The 25,007-nt window shown below is 51.7% G+C and overlaps 1 protein-coding gene across 1 annotated transcript in view; it reads left to right on the plus strand.

Moving 5' to 3' along the window:
* Window positions 1-25,007, plus strand: part of MDN1 (midasin AAA ATPase 1) — a 2,142,100-nt gene that overhangs the window by 1,193,656 nt on the left and 923,437 nt on the right. The window contains exon 54 of the mRNA XM_086926648.1: window positions 20,473-20,633. Coding sequence (XP_086782774.1) covers window positions 20,473-20,633 — 161 coding nt within the window. The remainder of the gene's footprint in view (window positions 1-20,472; window positions 20,634-25,007) is intronic.

A 25,007-nucleotide genomic window follows, 5' to 3' on the forward strand; every position in this document is an offset into this window, starting at 1 on the left:
GAGGGTGTTTACAAAGTGCCTGGCGACCGTGGCGGCTCATCTCCGTCGCCAGCACGTCCACGTCTTTCCCTACCTGGACGACTGGCTCATTCAGGCAAGGACAGAACAGCAGTGCGTCGACCACGTGTCACGCACCATTCATCTCCTGCACGATCTGGGATTCTCTCTGAACTACCCAAAGTCCCATCTCCAGCCCGCCCACGTGCGACAGTATCTGGGCGCGACGATCAACACTCTGGCAGCCACTGCGCAGCCAAATTCAGTGAGAATCGCCAGTATCCAGGCGCTGATCCAACGATTCAGACCCCAACACTCGCTTCCAGCGAGGGTGTTTATGCAGTTGATAGGCATGATGGCCTCCTGCATCTCCATTGTCCCGCACGCGAGACTACATATGCGTCCGCTTCAGGAGTGCCTGGCACGTCAGTGGACTCAGGCTCATGGGCAACTGACAGACCTAGTGTTGGTGAGCGGTCGGGCTTACAACTCTCTGCATTGGTGGAATCCACAAAACCTTTGCAAGGGCCGACCATTCCAAGAACCTGTCCCACAGATTATCCTGACGACGGACGCCTCTCTCCAGGGATGGGGAGCGCATGTACTCCATTACACTGTGCAGGGACTATGGACACTACAGCAACGGAAGATGCACATCAATGTGTTGGAGTTGATGGCAATCTTCATGGCCTTGAAGGCGTTCAAAGTACATCTGTGCAACAAAGTCGTGTTGATCCGGACGGACAACATGACAGCCATGTACTACATTCAGAAGCAGGGAGGCACACACTCTCCACAGCTGTCTCATCTGGCTCAGAGCATGTGGAAGTGGGCCATTCAGAGGAACATCTTCCTCATGGCGGAGCATCTCCCGGGCAAGGACAATCAAATGGCGGACCTGCTCAGCAGGCACAGCCATCAGATGCACGAGTGGGAGATACATCCATCAGTACTCCAACCGTACTTCCAAAGGTGGGGTCATCCAGAGATAGACCTATTCGCCACAAAGGAGAACGCAAAATGCCAAAGCTTCGCCGCCAGGTTCCCACACCCGCAATCACAGGGCAATGCGATGTGGATGAACTGGTCAGGCAGATTTGCGTACGCTTTTCCCCCAGCACCTCTGATACCGCTGGTGGCACGCAAGCTCAGGCAGCACTCAATCACGCTCATCCTGGTTGCTCCAACGTGGGCTCGCCAACCATGGTACACCACGTTTCTGGAACTTTCCGTGGTACCGCATCAAAGGCTTCATCTCACTCCCAGCCTTCTGACGCAGAGCCATGGCGACATTCAGCACCCAGATCCGCAACAGCTCAACCTGGCGATCTGGCTCCTGAAGTCCTAGAGTTTGGCTACCTCAATCTTCCTCCCGATTGTATGGACATCATTCGGGAAGCAAGGAAGCCCACTACTAGAGCTTGCTATGCGGCTAAATGGAAGAGGTTTGTCATCCACTGTGCTCAGCACAATATTGACCCGCTAGATGCTTCCATTCAAAACATCATCTGTTACCTTTTTCACCTGTATCAATGCAATCTAGCGTACTCTTCCATCCGCATTCACCTATCTGCTATTGCAGCATACCTCCAAAATAGGCAACACCTGTCACTCTTTAAGGTTCCTGCTATCAAAGCCTTTCTGGAAGGACTCAAAAGGGTCATTCCGCCAAGGACCCCACCAGCTCCAGAATGGAACCTCAACGTGGTTCTTACGAGGCTGATGGGTCCTCCCTTTGAGCCACTGCACTCTTGTGAGCTTCAGTTTCTAACTTGGAAGGTTGCGTTCTTAGTAGCCATTACATCGCTACGGAGGGTTAGCGAACTGCAGGCGCTCACCATCCAAGAACCTTTCTTCCAGGTGCATGCTAACAGGGTGGTGCTCCGCACTAACCCTAAATTCCTACCCAAAGTGGTATCACAATTCCACATAAATCAAACAATTGAATTGCCGGTGTTTTTCCAAAACCCAGAGACGCTGGCGGAGCGCATGCTCCACACCCTTGATGTGAAAAGGGCTTTAATGTACTATGTAGACAGGACAAAAGACTTCCGCAAAACCAAACAACTTTTTGTTGCTTTTGCCACACACCACAAGGGAAACGCTATCTCCAAAGCAGGGATTGCTAGATGGATAGTAAAGTGCATTCAGATCTGTTACGCTAAAGCTAAGCGCACTCTCACTATCCCACCGAGGGCCCACTCCACCAGGAAGTTAGGGGCCTCTATGGCTTTCCTAGGTAACATTCCCTTAGAAGATATCTGTAGAGCAGCCACATGGTCTACCACACACACTTTCACTAAGCACTACTGTGTAGACGTGCATTCCAAACAGCAGGCAGCTGTTGGTCAGGCTGTTCTAAAAACGCTTTTTCAGACTTCTGCAGCTGGCACGGGCGGCCGCCGTTAATGGAGGGACTGCTATGTATTCTATGCACAGATATGAATTCAGCAGCCCACATGCCTCGAACTGCAAATGCTACTTACCAGTATGCATCTGTTCTTGGCATGTAGGGCTGCTGACATTCATATCGCCCACCCTCCTCCCCGGCGCCTGTAGCAGCTGCAGTATTCATTCATATATACACATATGCTCATAGCATGGTCATCATTCACATTCTTCACTCCATCTCTGCCAATGGCTAAAAACAATCTGGGGATGGAGGCGATGCCCATGCGCACTGTAGTCCAGGGGAGGAGCCACCTATCTCGTGATACTTCGAAGACTCTTCCAGGACAACAATGTGCAATCATCCGGACCCAACACTAGGTGGCGAGGCGATCTATGCACAGATATGAATGTCAGCAGCCCTACATGCCAAGAACAGATGCATACTGGTAAGTAGCATTTGCATTTCATAACACTTGTGTGGTGTCCTTTCACTTGGTGTTCAAGGGGTACATGTGTGGTAAACAGCTGGCTTAACACGCCCTCTCGAGTCTTTAGCCTTAGACTGCTCGTATCCACGCTACTAGGATAGCTGGTCTATAGGTTGACTTACAACCAAACACCATAAGGGTCGTTGGAACGATACATAGCGGTCGCTAGAATAGCGAACGTTGCATATCGGGCCAACTTCTCACATTGGTGAGCAGCGGTTGGGATTTGAGCTTGCTGTTGTTTTACCACGCGTATCCTAAGAATATCTTGTTGAAAGATCACATAAGTACTATTAGTACATATAACTAAAGCTTAAAATACTCTGAATTCTACTGAACCAGCTGTTGCAGCTCCCCAAGGCTTAGCACACCTTGGCTGCAACTCTTAGCAAGGGACCAGTAGGTAAACCCATAGTGTAGGTAGGTGCATCACTTACACCACACTAGAAACAGTATGTCGGACAAAGGAGGAAACCATGAGTCTCCCCTTGTGTCAGTTGACCCTCCACAGGTCATTCCTTCAAGATATACTGCGCAAGTATGTACCTCTAGGAAGATTAAGCAAGGGGCTAACCCCACCACCTCCTTTCTGATTGGTCTCCTAGAGACTTATGATGCCAGAAAGGCTGAGAAGCTTCTTAGCCCTTCTAATCCAGAAGGAGACATGCCTCCCCTCGAGGGAACCAGAGACGATCCTGACCTCATCCACCTCGCAACTGAGAACGAAGATGTGGAGGAGGATGAGGATCCCTCTGGGGATGAGGCAGATAAGGGACAGGTAGAAGTCGTTAGACTAAGCAGGTCCAACTTAAGCAAACATGACAGTGGTACTGGGGGACTCCTGGGGCCACTATCAGGTCAGCTTAACATTGGGAATGGACGAGCCAGATCTCTGTCAAGAGGCTCTGGCAGATCCCTTCAAACCAATGGCTCTCACAACTCTTCGCAAAGAGGGATGACGTCCCCTCAGCGGAGAGTGTACGAAGCTAAGGAAAGGGCAGCTAATCTGAGGATCGAAAGGGAAGAACTTGCCCTGGCCAAAGAGAGGCTTGCCTTTGCTAGAGAGCAACAGTTAAGTGGGGCGGTCCCCACTGGTGGCAGCATTATACCTAGCAATAGGGAAAGGAGTTTTGATACAAAACACCTTGGTAAGATAGTGCCCCCCTTTAAACAAGGGGACGACATCCACAAATGGATTACTGCTTTGGAGAGGGCCTGCACTGTGCAAGGTGTACCCCAGAGTCAGTGGGCAGCTATCTTGTGGCTCTCCTTTGAAGGAAAAGGAAGAGACAAGCTCCTCACCACAAGGGTGGAGGATGCAAACAATTACCAAGTCTTGAAAAATACACTCGTTGAAGGGTTCGGCCTAACCACTGAGCAGTACAGGGTGCTGTTCAGGGATACCCAGAAAACGCAGTCTCAAGATTGGTCTGATTTTGTCGATTGTGCCACTAAGGCTTTTGAGGGCTGGTTGCTGGGCAGTAAGGTTACTGATTACGAAGGATTGTATAATTTGATGATGAGAGAACAAATTTTAAACAATTGTCAGAACCAGTTGTTGCATCAGCATCTTGTCGACTCGGATCTGACCTCTCCCCAAGAATTGGGAAAGAAGGCAGACAGATGGGTTCGTACGAGAGTTAAACAGAACCAGGGCCAGAATCAAGGTGGTCAAAAGAAAGCAGACCAGAAGGGTAAGGATTCTAAGGGGGAACAAAATGACCAGAAGTCTTCGACAGGTCCCCAACAACCCAAAGAGGGTGGGGGTCAGGCTCCCCAAAAGAAGAAAGAAGGCCAATCCAAAAGATGGTGCCAGTACTGTAAAAGTAAATCTCACTGGTTTAGTGAGTGCACCAAGAAAGGAGGAGGGCAGACTCCTGCCACTGCAGCCCCTAAGGCACCTGTGCCCCCTAGTACAGTCAGCAGTGGTAGTGCGCCTCCCAAGGGTTTAGTAGGGTTAACCCTGGGTTCTGAGGGGCGTGACACCTCAGTTGGCACACTCACTCAGGCTGTCCTTGTCAGTACAGGGGACGCGGACGTGTCCCCTGACATAAGTCCCAATACTTTGGGCAAATACCGACAGACGCCTTTCATAAATGGAAAGATGGCTCAGGCCTATAGGGACACTTGTGCCAGCGTCACCATGGTGACGCCTAACTTTGTGGACCCTGGACAGATCATGCCAGGTACGGAATTCCTGGTGACCAATGCAAGCAATGTCACTACCAATCACAGTATGGCAATTGTAGCTTTCTCCTGGGGAGGGGTAACTGGCCAAAAGAAGGTTGTAGTTAGTCCAGACCTCCCAGTGGATTGTTTGTTGGGCAATGATTTGGAGTCATCACAATGGTCAGAAGTGGAGCACCGGACTCACATGGAAATGTTAGGTTTGCCAGCACATGTGTTCGCTGTGACTAGGTCACAGGTCAGGAAATGCCCCACTGAACAGGTGCTGGATCCTGGAACAAAGGACCAGACACCTCCCAAGAAAAAGAGCGGTAGGGTTAAGGCTGCGCCTTCCCCCTTGCCCCAGGTCGTGGATCAAGTCTCAGAGGAGGCTGACCTACAGGAATTGAGGGAAACTGAGCCTAGGGAGTTCGAACTTGATCAAGTTGAATTCTTGGGTTCAGGGGGACCCTCAAGGGAGGACCTGGGGAAGGACCAGTTAGACTGCCCTTCTCTTGAACCCCTCAGACAGCAGGCTGCTGCTGAGGCTGCTGGGAACGCCACAGGTACCCACAAGGTATACTGGGAAGATGGACTCCTGTACACTGAGTCAAGAGACCCCAAGCCTGGCATGACCAGGAGGCTGGTTGTACCCTTGTCTCAGCGTGGTTTCCTACTTACCTTGGCCCACGAGATTCCCTTAGCAGGTCACTTAGGCCAGACGAAAACGTGGGACAGGCTTGTCTCACACTTTCACTGGCCTCATATGAACGAAGATACCAAGGAGTTTTGCTGCTCCTGTGTCACTTGCCAAGCCAGTGGTAAGTCAGGTGGCACGACAAAGGCCCCCCTTATACCAATGCCTGTGGTGGGGGTGCCCTTTGAACGGGTGGGGATCGACATCGTCGGTCCCATGGAACCACCGACAGCATCAGGGCACAAGTTTATACTGGTGGTAGTGGATCATGCCACCAGGTATCCTGAAGCTATTCCCCTTAGGACCACTACAGCACCTGTTGTGGCAAGAGCCCTAGTTGGAGTATTCTCCAGAGTGGGCTTCCCTAAGGAGGTCGTCTCCGACAGAGGTGCAAACTTTATGTCGAGCTACTTAACTGCTATGTGGAAGGAATGTGGTGGCAACTACAAGTTCACTACACCCTATCATCCACAATGCAATGGGCTTGTTGAGAGATTCAACAGGACCCTTAAAGGGATGATTCATGGGCTACCTGAAAAGCTTCGGCGTAGATGGGACGTCCTGATCCCCTGCCTCTTGTTCGCCTACAGAGAAGTCCCACAGAAGGGGGTTGGCTACAGCCCTTTTGAACTTTTGTACGGGCATCCTGTAAGAGGACCCCTGTGTTTGGTGAAGGAAGGATGGGAGAGACCTCTCAAAAAGCCTGCAGCCAACATAGTGGACTATGTGCTTGGCCTCCGCTCGCGGATGGCTGAGTACATGGAGAAGGCATCTGAAAACCTTAAGGCCAGCCAAGAACTCCAAAAAGCTTGGCATGACCAAAAGGCTGTCTTGACTGTTTACCAGCCCGGACAGAAGGTGTGGGTGTTGGAGCCGGTGGCCCCAGCAGCACTCAAGGACAAATGGTCCGGGCCCTACACCATCCTGGAGAAAAAGGGAGAGGTCACCTACCTGGTCGACCTGGGAACTCCCCGGAGCCCCCACAGGGTGCTTCATGTCAACAGGCTCAAGGCATATGTCGACAGGAAGGACATGAGTTTGCTCATGGCCCTAGATGAGGGACAGGAAGAAGAGAGGGACCCTCTCCCCGACCTGCTCACTCAGAACCCTGACGATGGATCGGTAGATGGTGTTGTCTTCTGTGGCAGCCTCTCCGAACATCAACAGAGCGACTGTAAACAGGTTCTTCAGTCGTTCAGACATATGTTTTCTCTAACACCCAGTCAGACCGATTGGTGCACCCATGAGGTTGACACTGGTGACAGCTTGCCCGTAAAGAGTAAAATCTACCGGCAGCCTGATCACGTTAGAGACTGCATCAAGAGTGAAGTGCAGAAAATGTTGGAGCTGGGAGTCATTGAACCCTCGGATAGCCCTTGGGCTAGTCCCGTAGTTCTAGTGCCGAAACCTCACACCCAGGGTGGTAAGAGAGAGATGAGGTTTTGCGTAGACTACAGGGGTCTCAATGCAGTCACTAAGACTGACGCCCACCCAATACCAAGGGCGGACGAGCTTATCGATAGATTGGCTTCGGCCAACTACTTAAGTACGTTTGACCTGACCGCTGGGTATTGGCAAATCAGGTTAGCTGAGGACGCCAAGCCTAAAACCGCATTTTCAACCCCTGGTGGGCATTATCAGTTCGTGGTGATGCCCTTTGGTCTGAAAAATGCACCTGCCACCTTCCAAAGGTTGGTGAATCAAGTCCTTACTGGGCTGGATGACTTCTGTGCGGCGTATCTTGACGATATCGCTGTCTTTAGCTCCACCTGGGAGGATCACCTGGTCCACCTGCGGAAAGCGTTAGAGGCTCTGCAAGCGGCAGGCCTCACTATCAAGGCCACCAAGTGCCAGATAGGGCAGACACAGGTTGTATACCTGGGCCACCTTGTAGGTGGAGGCCAGGTTCAGCCACTGGAGAGCAAGATACAGTCAATCAGGGACTGGGCTCCTCCAACCACCCAGACTCAGGTTCGAGCTTTCTTGGGCTTGACTGGTTACTATAGGAAGTTTGTCAGGAACTATGGTTCCATCGTGACACCATTAAATGAACTGACAAGTAAGAAAATGCCAAAGAAGGTTCAGTGGACAGCGAGCTGTCAAAAAGCATTCGATGACCTAAAGCAGGCCATGTGCACGGCGCCTATCCTCAAGAGTCCGGACTACTCCAAACCATTCATTGTCCAAACAGATGCTTCTGAGTTGGGTGTGGGAGCTGTTCTTTCTCAACTGAATTTCGATGGTCAAGACCAGCCCATTGCTTTTATAAGCAGAAGGCTGACCCCTAGAGAGAAGAATTGGTCAGCTATTGAGAGGGAGGCCTTTGCTGTGGTTTGGGCCCTGAAGAAGCTGAGGCCATACTTGTTTGGCACTCACTTCAAGATTCAGACCGACCATAAGCCCCTCTTGTGGCTAAATCAGATGAAGGGTGAAAACCCCAAACTGCTAAGGTGGTCCATTTCCCTACAGGGGATGGACTTTACAGTGGAACATAGACCTGGTACTGATCATGGCAATGCCGATGGGCTCTCCAGATATTTCCACTTAGAACAAGAAGACTCACCTGGTCAAGGTTAGCTTATCGTTCCGACGTTTGGGGGGGGGGGTCATGTAGGAGAGTAGGGTCTGAAATCCTATGATCACCCAGATTTTTTGCTTTTGTTTCACTGGTTTACGACTTTCTCTGGCTGTGGGCCTGCCAATCAGACCCACAGCCTGGCTGTTCTCTTTCTAAATTACGATATGTACCCTAGGTGCATTTACCAATTGGTACTGGGCCACCTTATCAGACCCTGTAACGCAGGGCATAGGTGTACCCAGGGCCGCCAGGGGCTGCAGCATGTATTATGCCACCCCTGGCTGGCCTCCTAAATTTGACACAACTGGCTGCACGACAGCTGGGGCGAAGTCGTGTAAGCACCCTTCGCTTTAGGTATAGTAGCTCTATATCTAACCATACAATGGACACCCGAGTCCCTATCAGCCACTCCTATGGCAGGCCTTAACAATCCTGAAGGCAGAGTGCGTGGGCTCGTGTGAGCTAGGTTCAGGCCCGAGCCGAGCCCGGTTACAGCTTGCGGAATCAAGACCCAATGGCTGTTCCATGATAACGCGTACCACATCGGTAACTTCGGTGTCGAGTTATCAAGACATGTCGAGTAAGGTGTCATACGAATCGGGATGCGGCCCCCTCACCAATTCTGGCGACGAGGTTAGCATTCCGCCCTTCTAGAGGGACACGACATGTACGTAACTGTGAACCCCGGTTAAAGTTAACTAAAGCCTCAGCTCCACAAAATGGAGGCTGCCACCACAGACACGAGTCTGACCTCCTGCTGCTGGGAGTCCTTCCAGCGAGGAGAGCTTGGACAAAGGGGTTATTTATTTATTTATTTATTTATTTATTTAATTTGTATGGCGCGTTATAACCACAGGGGTCTCTAAGCGCGGTGTGACCAGATTTACATGATAGATGTTAAATTCACTTGGAAACCAGCTGTGCACCTAAGACCTGCTCCAGGCTTGTTTAAATAGTACGGTTTTAAGTTTCTTTCTGAAGGAGAGTAGATTGCTCTCCTTCCTAAGCTCTGGATCCAATTTGTTCCATAAAGCTGGGATCGTGTTGGAGAAAGCACGGCCCCCCACCGTGGTCAATTTGAAGCGGGGCTGGGACAGAAGAGTAGCGTCCGACGAGCGCAAAGTCCTACCCGGTGTGTAGGGGGATAGTCGGGATTTCAGGTATTTTGGAGCTTTGCCATACAAAGCCTTGTGGGCAATGCACATTCCTTTGAAAATGATTCGCTGGCGAACTGGCAACCAGTGTAACTCCTGCATCAGGGGAGAGGCATGGGCATTTCTAGGTTTTTTAAATATCAGCCTAGCTGCATCGTTCATGACTCCCTGTAGTTTGTCCAGCAGCCGCTGTGGCAAACCCAGATAAAGGGAGTTCCCGTAGTCCAGCCTAGCCAGAATAGTGGCTGAGACTACGTGCCTCAGGGTGGAAAAGGAGAGTAGGGCAGCGATCTTTCTAAGTTGTCTTAGCAAGCCTATACTGGTGCCTACTACGGTGGTGACTTGTTTTTCCATGGATAATTTCTTATCCACATATAGGCCTAGGCTTTTAACTGCAACTGCCGGCTTTGGGGGGACACCCAGTTCCCTAGGCCAGAATTTATCACTCCAGGGGTTACCCGAGATGGAAATAGGTAGTACCTCCGTCTTATCCGGGTTAACCTTTAAGGAGTTCTCAGACATCCAATTGACAGTGGTTTTCAATATGTCTTGTAGCCTGGAGGATGCTCCTGGACCATCATCCAGCCGGATGATTATCTGGGTGTCATCGGCATAGTTGTATACTAGGCAGTCCATCCTATTCAGGAGAGCAATTAGTGGCTGCAAGTAGATATTAAAAAGAAGTGGGGACAAGGCAGATCCCTGCGGGACCCCGCAGGTGATCGGAGCAGGGGTAGAAAGTAAATCCCCCAGCTGTACTCGTTGTGTCCTCCCTTGCAGAAATGATGTGAGCCAAGCATGTGCTGTGCCCACGACACCAAAGGATCTCAACCGCGACAGAAGCTGTTTATGGCACACGGTGTCAAACGCCGCGGAGAGATCCAATAGTACCAAGGCGCTCGGTGTTTTTACATCAGCTCGCATCCTAAGCTCATCCAAAATGGATAGCATAACTAGTTCCGTGCTATGGTTCGCACGGAACCCTGCCTGATTAGTCTCCAGCAGGTTGTTGCTCTCTAAATGGCCTGACAGTATAGCTAGCACATGCTGCTCAATTACCTTCGCCAAGAAAGGCAACTGAGAGATAGGCCGAAAATTCTTCAGACATTTTGTATCCGCTCCAGGTTTTTTCAGTAAGGGGATCAAGCGAGCCTCTTTAAAAGCTGAAGGGATCTGTCCTGAGCGAAGAGAGGTGTTCAGCAGGTGCAGGACCTCTTCCTCTATTCCTGGCATTGCCATCTTGAATATGTCAGGCGGGCAAGGGTCTACCAAGGAGCCTGATTTGACTCGGCCTGTGATTTTGAGCAATTCCTGTTTTGAAATAAGGGGTAACTCAGCTAGAGGCAGGATGTTTAGTGGACCAGTGGAGTCCGGTATGTGCGGACATTCGAGGTGTGCAGTTACTGCAATTTCATCCAGGATGTCGGATATCTTCTTTACGAAGAAGTCCTGGAACCTCTGACAGTCCTCCTGGGTGAACTCAGGACTTTGCTCCTTGTTCACTCTGAGCTCCGCCAGGACCCGGAAGATTTCTTTTTGTGGATTTCTAGCAGTGGTTATTCTTTCCTCAAAGAAAGCGGCCTTCCTTGATTGTATGGCTAGTTTGTACTGGGCCAAGGATGAGGTATATTCTTGTTTGGAGATGGCGTCATACTTTTTACGCCATGCCCGCTCTTTCTTCCTCACCCCGCGTTTCATCTCTCTGAGGGAATCATTATACCAAGGCGCCCCAGCTCCTCTCGCCACCTTCTTCATCCTGCGAAGAGGCGCCACCACATCAATGGCACTCCCCAGTTTATGCTGGAGATGTCTACATAAGGCATCAGCGTTGGCATCTGGCTCTATGTCTGAAGGATGGTGTTTTAGGAGGTGAACCAGTTTTTCCCCATCAAGGTTTCTCCATTTGCGGGCCGTTTTCCAGCCCTCCTCAGGTTTGGACATGTGGCCCCTCAATGTAAGTCTACCCTTTATTAGAAAATGATCAGACCAGGCACAAGGAAGAATTTCCGTGATGCCCTGGGCTGGCATGGTAGTCCAAACTAGGTCAAGCACATGACCTTTCTCATGTGTTGGTCCCGTGACCTGTTGGACAAGACCTAAGGAGGAGACCGCCTCCTCTATCTGTAGTGCTTGTCCTTCTTTAGGGGACTTTTCCCAGTGATAGTTGAAGTCTCCAACGATTACTATTTTGTCGTATCTTGTACACAGGTCCTGGACCAATCTTACAAAGAGGGTAGGGAAGTCAGGCGACGCCCAAGGTGGGCGATAAACCACCAAGAACACCACACAGACAGCCCCCCTCCTGAGCTTAACCCCCAAAACCTCAGCTCCTCCAAGGGTTTCGGAGAGAAACTTATTGGCACGGAGGCCTGACTGATAGAAAAGGGCTACTCCTCCTCCTCTTTTGGCTCCTTCCCTGTTAAAGTGAATAGCTAAATAGTTATCTGGAAGGGCCGCCACTAAATCGGGCGCTGAGCAATCCTCCAGCCATGTTTCCGTAAGTGCGAGAACATCTAGCTCCCTGTCTTCCAGGAGTGTGAAAACCTCTAGCCTATGGCTCTGTAAAGAACGAGTATTCAATAAGCCGTAACTCAGAGTATGTGTGTTGGACGTGCGCTGGCGCCCTATGGTGCTCGTAGATGACATAAGCAGACCCTCGCAGCCCAGCCGCTGTAGGGTAGCCGGCTCCAGTAAGGACTTACCCAAATTAAATTGTAATAGGTCAGCCCGTGCATAAACCAGAGTCTGACCAGGGGTTCTGGCCCTAGGCCCCGGATGGTCACGGATGGGCAAAGATGGGCTCACCTCTGGCGAACCTCCGGCGCACCAATGGCGCGCCCGCTGCGCGTCTCCGCTGCGCGTTTGCTCCATGTGAGCTTTAAATAGGAGGCAGCTGACGGTCCTAGTACAACCACTAGACCGTCAGCTCTCCAAAATGGCCCCCGGAAGTGAGGGTAGAGGGCTCTATACCGCGTTGGACACTCCCTCCACATCAAACAGCACAAGCTGCGGTGGAACGGGGAGGTAAGCGGTAATAACTAGCAGGTAACTTCGTTAATGCGCCCACAACAATTAAAAAGAGTACTGTGCAAATACTATTCAAGTGCAGCACAAAACAGTGATTTTTAAAATAATGCTGTTAGCAAATATACTACAAAAGCGGCGATTTTTAAAATAATGCGCATTCAGGTGCAAACAAATGCGTGCTAACGTGGTCAGCAGCGCGACAAAAAGCAGCGTTTCTGTGTCAGTATCAGTGAATTCTGGCTTCTATCGCGCCCGGAAAATGCTCGCCCTAAATAGGAGGCAGCTGACGGTCCTAGTACAACCACTAGACCGTCAGCTCTCCAAAATGGCCCCCGGAAGTGAGGGTAGAGGGCTCTATACCGCGTTGGACACTCCCTCCACATCAAACAGCACAAGCTGCGGTGGAACGGGGAGGTAAGCGGTAATAACTAGCAGGTAACTTCGTTAATGCGCCCACAACAATTAAAAAGAGTACTGTGCAAATACTATTCAAGTGCAGCAGGTTTCCTGTCGAGGGCGGTGTTCGCACCGTCCCAGACAGGGTTTGTGTATTCTGGGTAGGTAGGGCTTTTGCGAGAAGGTGACTGCGGAGTGGCACCCCGGTGCTCACTACGCATCTGCCGGCCAGAACCAGTTCCAGGGGCGCCAGCCCTGGCCTGGGGAAAGTCCGGCAGGGGAGAGGGGTGTAACTACCCCCCTTCCTGGTCCCACCCTTAGGGCAGGACCTAGTCATGTACCCACCCCTTTCTTTAGAATAAAGGCCGGAGCGGGGACCCTTCCAAATTAGATCATCTTTGAATCAAGAACTACTTTCTACGAAAGGACATTCAAGACTCTTCTCAAGATTTCTCCCTTGTGACTAAGGAGTAGTCACCCTGCATCAGCGGGCACCATCTAAGAACTCTGCGGTTTGCTGTAAGTCCTTCCTCAAGGAATCCGACGGCCCAGCTCGACGAGAATCGGCTTCCCTGGCACCTCTGACCTCTACCCACGTCATCAGCTCAGCTGTGATCTGTGGGTGCGACGAGACCTCGAGGGACCGGCCATCATCAGAACCTGCACGCTCTTAAACCAGCACGACCATCGAAGCGATTCCCTGGTGAGTGCTCTGGGGTCCGAGAAGCCCCGACCCTGAGCCGCTCTAGCACCGAAGTGCCGTCTCCCAGCATCTCCACGATCTGCGTGGGGCCCTTCTGCTCGCTGCTCAGCACGTTGTCTGGTCACTCGCCGCTGGCTTGTGCCCTTCTGTGACGACATCCGACAATCAACACTGCTGGTCTGGTTGCCCCAGACTGGCCCTTGCTTCCATCTTTGCGAGGAGCACCCTGGACCCTCTTGGTCCACTCAAGACGCCATCTTAGGCCCACCACGTGGCCCTGAGATTTGCCAAGGCTTGTTGCCCCACCCTGGGCCCAGCGACGCCGACAGCATCATCCTTCGTGGGACAGCTCGCACCTCCACCGTGGTCGCTGACAACGCCTCCTGGTCCGTGAGACTGCAGAGCCTAGCGTCGCCCACTCACCTGGTCGAGGTGACGGCCAACCGGTGCCACCCTGGTACCCTCTGACTACTGGCTAGTAGTACGAACTTGGTCCCCTCTGCTTTCAGGTGTCATCACTCTCTGATCCAGGCTTGGATCTCTACGAACTATTCATCACTGGTCGCCGGCCAGCAACTCCTTTTCTTCCGGCTCCTGGCTCGTCAGCGAAGACCCCGACGCCTGTAAGACTTGTGCAACCGCAGCCCTCGTGGCTAGGTAACTCGGCATTTCGGTGCCTGCATAGCCTCTTTACTCTAGGGTCCCGAGTCCCTCGCTTCCGACTTGCCTTATCGGGTCCGCCCGAGACCTTAAACTTTCCGTGTCCTCGGACACTTGTTTTAATTGTGCACTTGAAGTATTTTCCTAAGAGATTTGGTTTGTGCTTAGTACCCTGTCCTCATAAAGAGTACAGGGCTGTTGTGATTCTTAATAAATATCCTGTTTATTTTCATAACACTTGTGTGGTGTCCTTTCACTTGGTGTTCAAGGGGTACATGTGTGGTAAACAGCTGGCTTAACACGCCCTCTCGAGTCTTTAGCCTTAGACTGCTCGTATCCACGCTACTAGGATAGCTGGTCTATAGGTTGACTTACAACCAAACACCATAAGGGTCGTTGGAACGATACATAGCGGTCGCTAGAATAGCGAACGTTGCATATCGGGCCAACTTCTCAAAAGGGGTTTCAGTCTTCCCCTACCTAGACGACTGGGTGTTGAAGGCGGGCTCGCCCCGGACAGTCTTCAGCCACCTCCAGACGACGGCAAACCTCCTGCATCAGCTGGGGTTCTCCATCAATGTGCCGAAGTCACACCTGTGCCCCTCCCAGAAGCTCCTCTTCATCGGATCGGTTCTCGACTCGGCGCAGTTTCGGGTTTATTCTCCTGAACAGCGTGTTCAGGATATTCAGGCTCTGATTCCAATCTTTCAGCCTTTATCCCGAGTCTCTGTCAGGTTGACGCTGCGGCTTCTGGGGCTGATGGCCTCCTGCATCCTTCTGGTGCATCACGCCCGATGGCGGATGCGGGCTCTGCAGTGGGACCTGAAGTTTCAGTGGGCCCAGCATCAGGGCAACCTGTCCGACCATGTCCTGATCTCGGAGGGCACTGCGAGACAGCTGCAGTGGTGGCTCACGGACCGCAATTGGGTCAGTGGCAGATCCCTCTCCCTTCCCCAACCGGAGCACGTGGTTGTGAAGGACGCGTCCCGCCTGGGCTGGGGAGGCCCCATGGGAGAGGCGGAGATCAGAGGCCTCTGGTTTCCGTCGGAGTCCCGGCTCCATATCAACCTTTTGGAGCTACGGGTGATGGGTCTAGCACTGAAGGCATTCCTCTCCTCTGTCCCTGGAGTGTAGTGCAGGTGTTCACGACAACACCACCGCCATGTGGTACTGCAACAAACAGGGCGGGTGGGGTCGAGGACCCTCGGCCAGAAGGCTCTGCGTGTAGGAGAGTAGGGTCTGCAATCCTATGGTCACCCCAGATTTTTGCTTCACTGGTTTACGACTTCCCCTGGCTGTGGGCCTGCTAATCAGACCCACAGCCTAGCTGTTCTCTCTCTAAATTAACACTCATGTACGTTAGGTGCATTTACCAATTGGTATTGGGTCACTCTTATAAGTCCTTGTACAGTGTACCATAGGTACCCAGGGCATAAGTGTACCCAAGGCCTACCAGGGGATGCAGCATGTATTATGCCACCCCTGGCTGGCCATCTAAACAGGCACAACTGGCTGGTTACACAGCTGGGGCAAGGTGGCATTCTGGCGACGGGGGTAGCATTCCACCCTTCTAGAGGGTTAAGACATGTATATAACTCGAACCCCGGTTAAAGTTAACCCAAGCCTCAGCATCGCAAAATGGATGCTGCTGTCACAGACACAAGTATGACCTCCTCCTGCTGGGAGTCCTTCCAACAACGGAGGCCTGGACAAAGGATTTCCTGCCTGGGGAGGTGCTAGCACCACCCCAGACAGGACTTTGTGTATCCAGATAGGCAGGGCTGAAAGGAATGAGACATGCCTGGGGCACACAAGGTGTCCCTGTGCATACCCCGGTTCAACCCAGTTGCTGGGGCACTCCAGCCCCAGCTCTGGCGCGAAACCGGACAAAGGATAGGGGGTGTAACCACCCCCCTTCCTGGTCCCACCCCTGGGAGGGACCTTGTCACAGTACGGCCCCCTTTAGCAGAATAAAGGTAGGAGATGGTCCCATTTCAAATTAGATTATCCTAAATTGAAACTACAAAGAAGAAACTCTGGACTTCGACGTTCTGCACCACAGAAGACTGAAGAAAATCTCCCTTGTGGCCAAGGAAAGACCACCCTGCACAAGCAGGCAGCATCAAGCGTCCTAGCGGTTCACTTTGTCGTCCTTCCTGGTGGAACCAGACTTCAGAGCCCGACGAGACCCGGACTTCCAGACCTCTCCGACCTCTATCTACATCTGCAGCACAGCTGAGATCCGTGGGTGCGACGAGAGACGTGGGACCCGCCATCTTGGAGAAACTGCACTTCCCTTGCAGCACGACTTCAGAGACATCCTCGAGTAAGTGCTTTGGGGATTGAGAAGCCCCAGCCCCGAGCAGCTCCTGCACACAAGACCAGCCCTCCAGCATCCACGAGATCTGCGTGGGGCCCTTTTGCTTGATTGCTGCTTGACGCGTTGTCTGGTCACTTGCCGGCTGACTAGTGGCCTCCTAGACGACGATCCTTGAAATCCACACAGCTGGTCTGGTTGCTCCAGACTGGCCCTTGCTTCCCTGCAAAGGAGAAGCCCCCCAGACTTTCCTGGTCCGCACCAGAGGCCATCTCCACTCACCGCGTGGGTTGCCTTTGCTAGGGCCTGTAAACTCCGAATCCGGATCAGACACCGCCGACAGCGAGAGCCTGCGTGGGACAGCTCGTGCCTCCATCCTGGTCGTCGAAGACACCTCCTGGTCCACGTGGCTGCAGAGTCAAGCGTCCACTCTTCACCTGATCACGACGACAGCATCTGGTTCCTTCCTGGTTCCACTCCGGTCACTGGCTAGTGACTGTGAACATTGTCCCCTCTGCTTTCAGGTCTTCAGCTTCCTCGATCCACCCTTGGATTGCTCTGGACATCTTCCTCCTGGTCGCCTGCAGCATCTTTCTTCAAGGCTCCATTGACTTCAACTCGGAAACCCGACACACTTTCACACCTATGCACCCGCAGCCCGTGGGTGAGGCAACAAGAGCATTTCAGTGCTCAAAGGTAGATTGACTCTCCTAGTGTCCAGGTATCCTGTCGTTTTAGTCGTAACCAGTCGGACCTGTCCGTATTCACCTATTTTGTAACTTGTTCGTGCCCATTGACATTGTACCGCATCTCGCGTGTGCGTTCACACTCTGCACACGCGTCCCGTGGGCCTCCTGCTCCTTACCTAAGGTTAGGGTAGTGTAGTCCCAGCGATCCTACAGCCTCTGGGCATCTTCATTTCTTCTCTCATTCTCCTTATACCATTTACTTAGTATATGGTTTGTCGTGCCCCTAGGGTACCATTGTAATTTGTTCGACTTACTGTATTTTTCTGAAGAGTCTTGTTATGTGCTTAGCCCTCTGGCAGTGGCTGGAACATCAGGGCGTGACCCTGGTGGTTCAACACCTGGCAGGTTCCATGAGCGCCAGGGCGGACGAACTCAGCCGTCGGTGCATGATGGATCACGAATGGCATCTGAACTCGGACACGGCGCAAGGTCTCTTTCTGCAGTGGGGAGAGCCTTTTCGCCACCGAAGAGAACGCGCAGAACTGATGTTCTGCGCGTTGGAATTTCCAAGGCGGCACTCACTCGGAGAAGCTTTTCATCGGGAGTGGAGTTGCGGTCTGTTGTACGCCTTTCCGCCTATACCACTTCTGCCCAGAGTGCTGAAGAAGATCAAGCGCGACCGGGCCCAAGTCATCCTTGTGACTCCCGACTGGGCATGAAGGTACTGGTATCCCGAGCTACTCGGTATGTCAGTCGATCCCCCGCTTTGTCTGCCTCTTCAGGAGGACCTTCTGTTGCAGCAGCAGGAGACTGTCCTCCACCCGAACCTGTCCAGTCTCCACCTCCATGCTTGGAGATTGAGCGGCGACAGTTGAGGCCATTTGACTCTCTTCCTTCTTTCTCTTGCCCAGCAGGGCTCTGCTCTGGGCACTATCAAGGGCTACCTTTCTGCCCTTTCAGCCTTTCTAAGGCTGCCTGATCAACCTTCTTTGTTCAAGTCCCCTATTGTAACTCGTTTTCTGAAAGGCATCACACACACGTTTCCACCTGTTACGTTTGTGATGCCTCAGTGGAACTTGAACCTGGTTCTTACCTATCTGATGTGCGCTCCCTTTGAGCCACTTCACAACAGTCCTCTCCGCCTTCTTACTCTGAAGACTGCTTTCCTGGTTGCCATCACCTCTGCCAGGAGAGTGAGTGAGCTCCAGGCTCTTTCCTCCAAACCTCCTTTCCTTTCTGTCCATCCAGACAAGATTGTGTTGCGGACTAGACCCTCTTTCCTGCCCAAGGTTGTCACGGCCTTCCACATCGGGCAGTCTATCACCTTGCCCACCTTCTTTCCGCCTCTGCATCCCTTAAAGGAGGAAGAGCGGCTCCACCGTCTGTACCCAAAACGTGCGCTCTCGTTTTATCTCGAACACACTCGCCAGTTCCAGGTGGATGACCAACTCTATTGGTTACGTGGGCGCTAAGAAGGGACGGGCGGTACACAAGCGAACCATCTATCGGTGGGTCGTCTTGTGTATCAAGGTTTGTTACTCCTTGGCAAAGAAGGAGCCTCCTGTTGGGCTGAGGGCCCATTCCACTCGGGCCACGGCGGCTACAACTGCCCTGGGCCGAGGAGTCCCCTTGCAGCTATGTGGGCATCGCTGCACACATTTGCAAGACACTACTGTCTGGACAGCCAAGTCCGGAGATTTGGCTTCTTTGGCCGTTCCGTCCAGGACTTTCTGGTGTGATTATTGGTTCGCAGACCCACCACCGGGGTTGGTATTGCTGGGGTTTCTATTCTAAGGTAAGGAATCTAATACTAACCTTTTTCTTTCACATGAACAAGTTACTTACCTTCGGTAACGATATATCTGTAAGAAACAGTAGTTAGTATTAGATTCCATACCGCCCCACACATCCTCCCTGTTCTGCGAACCGATATTTAGGGTTAAGGTCATCCCCTTTCAGGGCCCTAGTTTCAATGGCACCAGTGTTGGTTTTTAACATGGCTCTCGGTTTCTGGGGCGGAAAAGCTGTGTCTAAGAACTGACGTCAGCGCGCGGAGGCGGCTTCTAAGTACTCCGACGTCATCACGGCGCCGACGACTGACGCGGAGCCGCAGACTACGCCTACCGACGCGCAAGGGTACTGCTACGCAAAAATTTCCGGATCCAGTCTGACGCCTGGGGATATTCTAAGGTAAGGAATCTAATATTAACTACTGTTTCTTACAGATATATCGTTACCGAAGGTAAGTAACTTGTTCTTCTGGTTGGCTAAGGCTTGCGCCAAAGCCAGGCAGAAACCATCATTCTACATCAGGGCAAGGAAGTCACCCGCCAAGATAACCCCTGCTCACCCTCTTGGTAGCTTGGCACGAGTAGTCAGGCTTATCTAGGAGGCGATGCGTAAAGCGTTTGCACGTGCACCCAGCAACAACACCCAAGGCCCACCACAAAGGAAACTCCACACAAGCTTATATATAAAAATAGCCTTTGTATTATACCAAACACATTAGATAATAAACACACACTTTACAATGTGCCATAGGCACCGGCAGAATTTTTAGGGGATTATATACATGGGACAGTGCCACACGGACCACTGTCAGGAATAAGCACTTTTAGAACTAGCATTTGGTAGAAATAGCACTTAGTAGGAATAACGCTTAGCACATAGCACATATAATAACTGTAGCACCAAATAACAAATGTAGCACACAACCAGTAACCACTGGTAAAAGGTAAGTGCCACCTACGCAATCCTAAACACCTTAGGCAAATATCACGCAGGGAATCATAAACTCACTAGCATAACCTATACTAGGAAAAACAACCTCCGAAGCATGAACACACATTCCGAGGTATAGGCAAGAAACTCACGATGAACAAAATGCAAAGTACAGGTATTGCACTGTGTCCAAACCTTCAGGCAGCACTTGATGATCAGGTTGCAGTGAGTACTCTTACTCTGCAGAATCAATTTTATTTTTAAATTTTTGGTGTCACTTTATAAAAAAGGGTTTTTGTCGGTATACAGTAAAACGTTTGAAAGGCACGGATGTCAATGTCTACTTGAATATTTTAACCCACTTGAAATGATACAAGCTAATGTCTGTGTACATTTTGTATGTCATTTTATTAAACTCTTACTTTCTTTTTATTTAAGGTACTGAGTCAAGCCTTATATTTCTGCTAACAATGTTTCTTGTTCTGCAGGTTCTAAATCGCTTACATTGGCGAGATCGATTTTGGTCCATCTCAAACTCTGTCTCTGTTGACTCTATGGGGCTGGCTCTCTTATCACTTCATTGGCACTGGCTGGAGAAGCTTCTTATAGAGAAAATGCCTCCGATGCTTATGGAACATGAAAATCACATGTAAGTTTCAATGCTGTAGTTGTACTAACTCCGTTGCAATATTCGGCGTCACATAGTATTTGTATTATATTACATCAGGTTGTCACTTGACCTAGTTTCACAGAACGGTTAGGTCAAAGCTTTGATCTGTCCTCTTGGCCTATGGATTGGATGAGACCCTGGTGCACTTCTTAACGCTTTTTCATAAAGATCTCAAAGCCTGGGTCAGGATAGGTTGCGGGGGCGAGGTCACCGAAGCCATTAACATAGGTGGGGGGTCAGGCAGGGTTGTGTTCTGGCCCCCCTGCTTTTTATCTACTTTAATGGACTGAATAAAACACTAAAATCATTGACCCAAGATGTTCTAAAAATCAATGGAAAAACACTCCCCTCACTACTGTATGCGGATGATGCAGTCCTTATAGCCCGCACTCCGAACTCCTTACACACTCTAGTACAGGGCTTTGTTAACTATAAGGATAGCCTGGACCTATATACTCATTTTAAAAAGTCTTTCATAATGTCTTGTGACCCCAGGAAACGTCAACTTAGCTCTATATTAGTGGGTAATCAGAAGTTGACAAGCACCAACACCTTTCCCTACCTTGGAGAGGTATTTGCGACAAACTGCTCCCGGACTGAGCATATGGCTCACTCCAGGAACAAGTTCTCAAAGGCCACCAAATCTATTCTCAGTCTTCCTCGCCCCAAAAAAACTGGTGCTATCTTAGCTATTTAAATAAAAAATATCTTAATGTGTGCCAACAGCTACTTATGGTACTGAGGTTTGGGGTATTGATAAGAGAACCTGCATTCAACAGGAAGAGAAGATTTTGCAGGAAGCTACTAGGCGTCCCAATCTCCACACTTCAATATACTTGCCATAGGAAACTTAACCTAAATTTCATTGAAGATTTTATTACGGTCTGCCCGCCTTCTTCTGGTTATCCGTTTGGAAAAACTCAGCCACTTCCCTTATGAGAGAGATTATCAGTGATTGTATAGGATACGAGAAAGAAAATCCTAGCACAGCAGCGACCATGAATAAAAATTAGCTCAGGAGTGCGCTCTGTTCGCTATACAGAGCTGAAAGGTTTGAAAAGGAATCTAAAAAATCCTGTGTCCATAGCTATATGGCTATTGAACACCCTGTACACTCGTCGGTTAACTACCTTATTGTGCCTATGAGCCATTGGGAGAGGAGCATTCTATTCCGCCTAAGAGCAGGCACCATGAAATTTGCATTATGTTTTCCCCTTGGTCACCACTCTGACCTTGATCACCTACCCTACCCATGTGATGGTCAGAGTGGACAATCTATATTGCACTTTTTGTGTTTTAAAAAGCTAAACACCCATCAGTTTGGAAAATGCTTATTTGGAGCGGTTTATCTTGGATGGTGCAGAGCTGGTTTTTCGCACATGCACTTTCTTGAGATTTGGCTTTCAAGCATGTCAGATGATGTCTAATCTTTGAGCTTTTACATTATTTATGAATTTTTGTATGAATTTGTAAGAGTACTGTAAATTGTATGTCGCTAATGGACTTTATTATGATTCTCTTATCTGTATATTTTTAATCGGTTTGTTGCTCTTCTTTTATGGATACGATGTTATCTGATAGACTACTAGCCGCAGATTCCTTAACGTAGAATTATCCCCAGGCGTGAGACTGGATGCAGAAGTGTTTTGCCCAGCATCCCTGCGTGCCGGGGGATGGCATAACGCAGCTCCGCCCAGGCGTCACCCGCGTACGTGATGTCAGCAAGGTCACATAAGTCCCACTCCGCCTACGTCAGTTTTTTCCTTTTCCGTGTGCAATGCGTATCCGGTTCATGCTCCGGGCCTGATTAGGCCTTTCCCTTCTATACTTACTTGTGTTGGGAACAGTGTGCGGATGCCTTCGGGATGCTTGATGTCGGCGACAGACCCTCGAATCATTTTCATGTGGTGCTTGGCGGATTATCATGGCTCCACTGATTGCGAGGCGTGCCAGCGGTTAAAGCCGAAGTCGGGGCGGGAACGCCGGATAAAACTTCTCTCTGCTCGCATTTCCAAGTCGGCTTTGTCGCCTTGCTCAGCCTCTGCGGAAGGTTTTCGGAGCGGCCGTCACAGTCGTCGTCCTCATCCCTCTCCTGTGCCGCAAGAGTGCCGCTCCTCTGTGGGTAAGTGTCGCAGTTTGTCCCCAAGGGCTGGTTTCCAGCCTGGTCAGGGCGTGGGCTCTCCGCAGTTGATGCGACCCCGCATATCGTCCCCCTATCCACAGTTTCCCAGTGAGGGGGCGTTGAGAGCCCAGATGGAGTTATATGCGGCTGCTTTGCAGGCCTTGCTTGTTCCTCCTCTTCCTCCTTCTCCTCCTGGGACGTCAGCGGATCACTTGCGCGGTGGGAGCATCGCCGGTGGCTTTGGCGCCGACTGGTTTGGATCCAGGCTTGGAGGATGTGGTGCCATTGTGGTGCGGCCCTTCGGGGGTCCCTCCTTCGGACCACGGTGCCCCAACTTCGCCACAAACTCCTACAGGAGTCCCTGTGGTGTCGAGGGGGGTTGCTGGGGCTCGGGTCGCATCTCCGAGCCCCTCTCGGCCCTTTGACAAGGTGATCTTGTCTAAAGCCGAGATGACGCCACCATGGTGCCGGCAGCTGCTGGCCCTGGTGGTACCACTGGGGTCGGTGGACCCCCCTCATCCCATCATGGGTCGAGGGTTGCGGGGGACCCCTGGTCCCTTCCCGGGCCCCTCTCGTTCCTCCGCGCAGGCAGCTGCCTCGTCTGAGGTAGAGTTGAGGCCGGCTGCGCCACAGGTGTCGGAGGGCCCCTCTTGTCCCCTCATGGGTCGAGGTTGGCAGGGGACCCCTTGTCACTCCCTGGTTGCTTCTCTTTCCTCCACGCAGACGGCTGCCTCGTTGAAAGTCGAGTCTGCGCTGTTCCAGCACCACCGCTTGACCACCTCGGCTCCATACCAGCCCCGGTCCCCGTCGCCGTGTGAAGAGGTGGAGGGCTGTCCGGCGTCTCCTGTGGTGTTGGACGACGACGCACTGCTCAAGGTTGCGGATTCTATGACACCGGACAGGCGTCCAATGGCGGATTCGTCCCCAGACGTCCCCTCTTCTCCAGAGGTTACGCGCCTGCTGGTGTCGTCCTCACCGGAGACGGGTTGCCGCGTCGTGGCTTTCTCCCCGGTGTCATCGAAGGACGGCTCCGTGCCGTCGCCGCGGTATTCGCCAGAGGAACCACAGGTCCCCCACTCTTCTGCGCCTCTTTTTATCCCTGTCGGGCCTGGCCCTTGCCCACTCCGGCTGGCTTCGGGGACGGGCTCCTAAGTTTGCAGCCGTTGCCTATGAGGAGCTGCTTTTTCCACCACGGGGCTCTACGGAGGCGGGTGCGGCCTTCGCTCCAGCTGTTTCCATGGCTGTGGGAATTCTTCGCATGGGAGATCCGGCTGCCCATTTCCCAGCGGATCATCTTTTGGAGGTTCTCCACCAGGGCTCTGGTGAAAGGGAGCTGCTGCTCCCCTTTGAAGGTTCGCTCCATTCTTCTCTGAGGGGTTCTTGAGGGCGCCCCGCCATGGGCGATCCGGTACCCCAACACCTTCTCCATCAACACCTTCCGGCGCCTCGTGATCCGGCGTGTCTTTTCCTCCACCCCTTTGCCAGCGGGCCCCTGTTGTGGACCGCCATTCCTTCCCTGCCGTCGCTGTTGGCTCCACCTTCCCGGGAGGCCGGATGGCTAGACTCTTGGGGCCGCAATATGTTTGCTTCGACCAGTGCGTCTCAGCTGGCCCCTAACACTTTGTTTGTTGGCTAGGGTCACCTCTTGTTTGTGGGACTCTGAGGAGTCCCTTAGATCTGCAGCTTCTCAGGAGGGTGCTGGTGTTGATTTGCGGCACCATGCGTTAGATAGCTGGGAGCTGGCGGTGTGTTCGAGGCATGTGGGCTGCTGAATTCATATCTGTGCATAGATCGCCGCCTAGTGTTGGGTCCGGATGATTGCACATTGTTGTCCTGGAAGAGTCTTCGAAGTATCACAAGATAGGTGGCTCCTCCCCTGGACTACAGTGCGCATGGGCATCGCCTCCATCCCCAGATTGTTTTTTTCCGCCATTGGGTTCGGATGTGTTTCGGTTCCCTCTGTCGGAATCGATAGTTGTTTAACTTTCCTAACTTGAGACCAAAAGGTCTTTAGGACTTGCGTCGGTATTGTCCATCGTTCGGGTTTGTTACTTCATCAGCTCCGAACTCTTGCTGCCCTTCCGCGTGCTGTCGGCGCGGACGGGCCTACACGACGCTCCAGACTACTACCATGGAACGAACTCCGTTTAAGAGGTGCCCAGTGTGCACCTCAAAGTATTCACACCTCGACGTGCACCCAGTGTGCAACAAATGTTTGTCGCCGGACCATG

This window comes from Lissotriton vulgaris, chromosome 6 (genome assembly GCF_964263255.1).
Source record: "Lissotriton vulgaris chromosome 6, aLisVul1.2, whole genome shotgun sequence".
In the NCBI taxonomy this organism is placed as follows: domain Eukaryota; kingdom Metazoa; phylum Chordata; class Amphibia; order Caudata; family Salamandridae; genus Lissotriton; species Lissotriton vulgaris.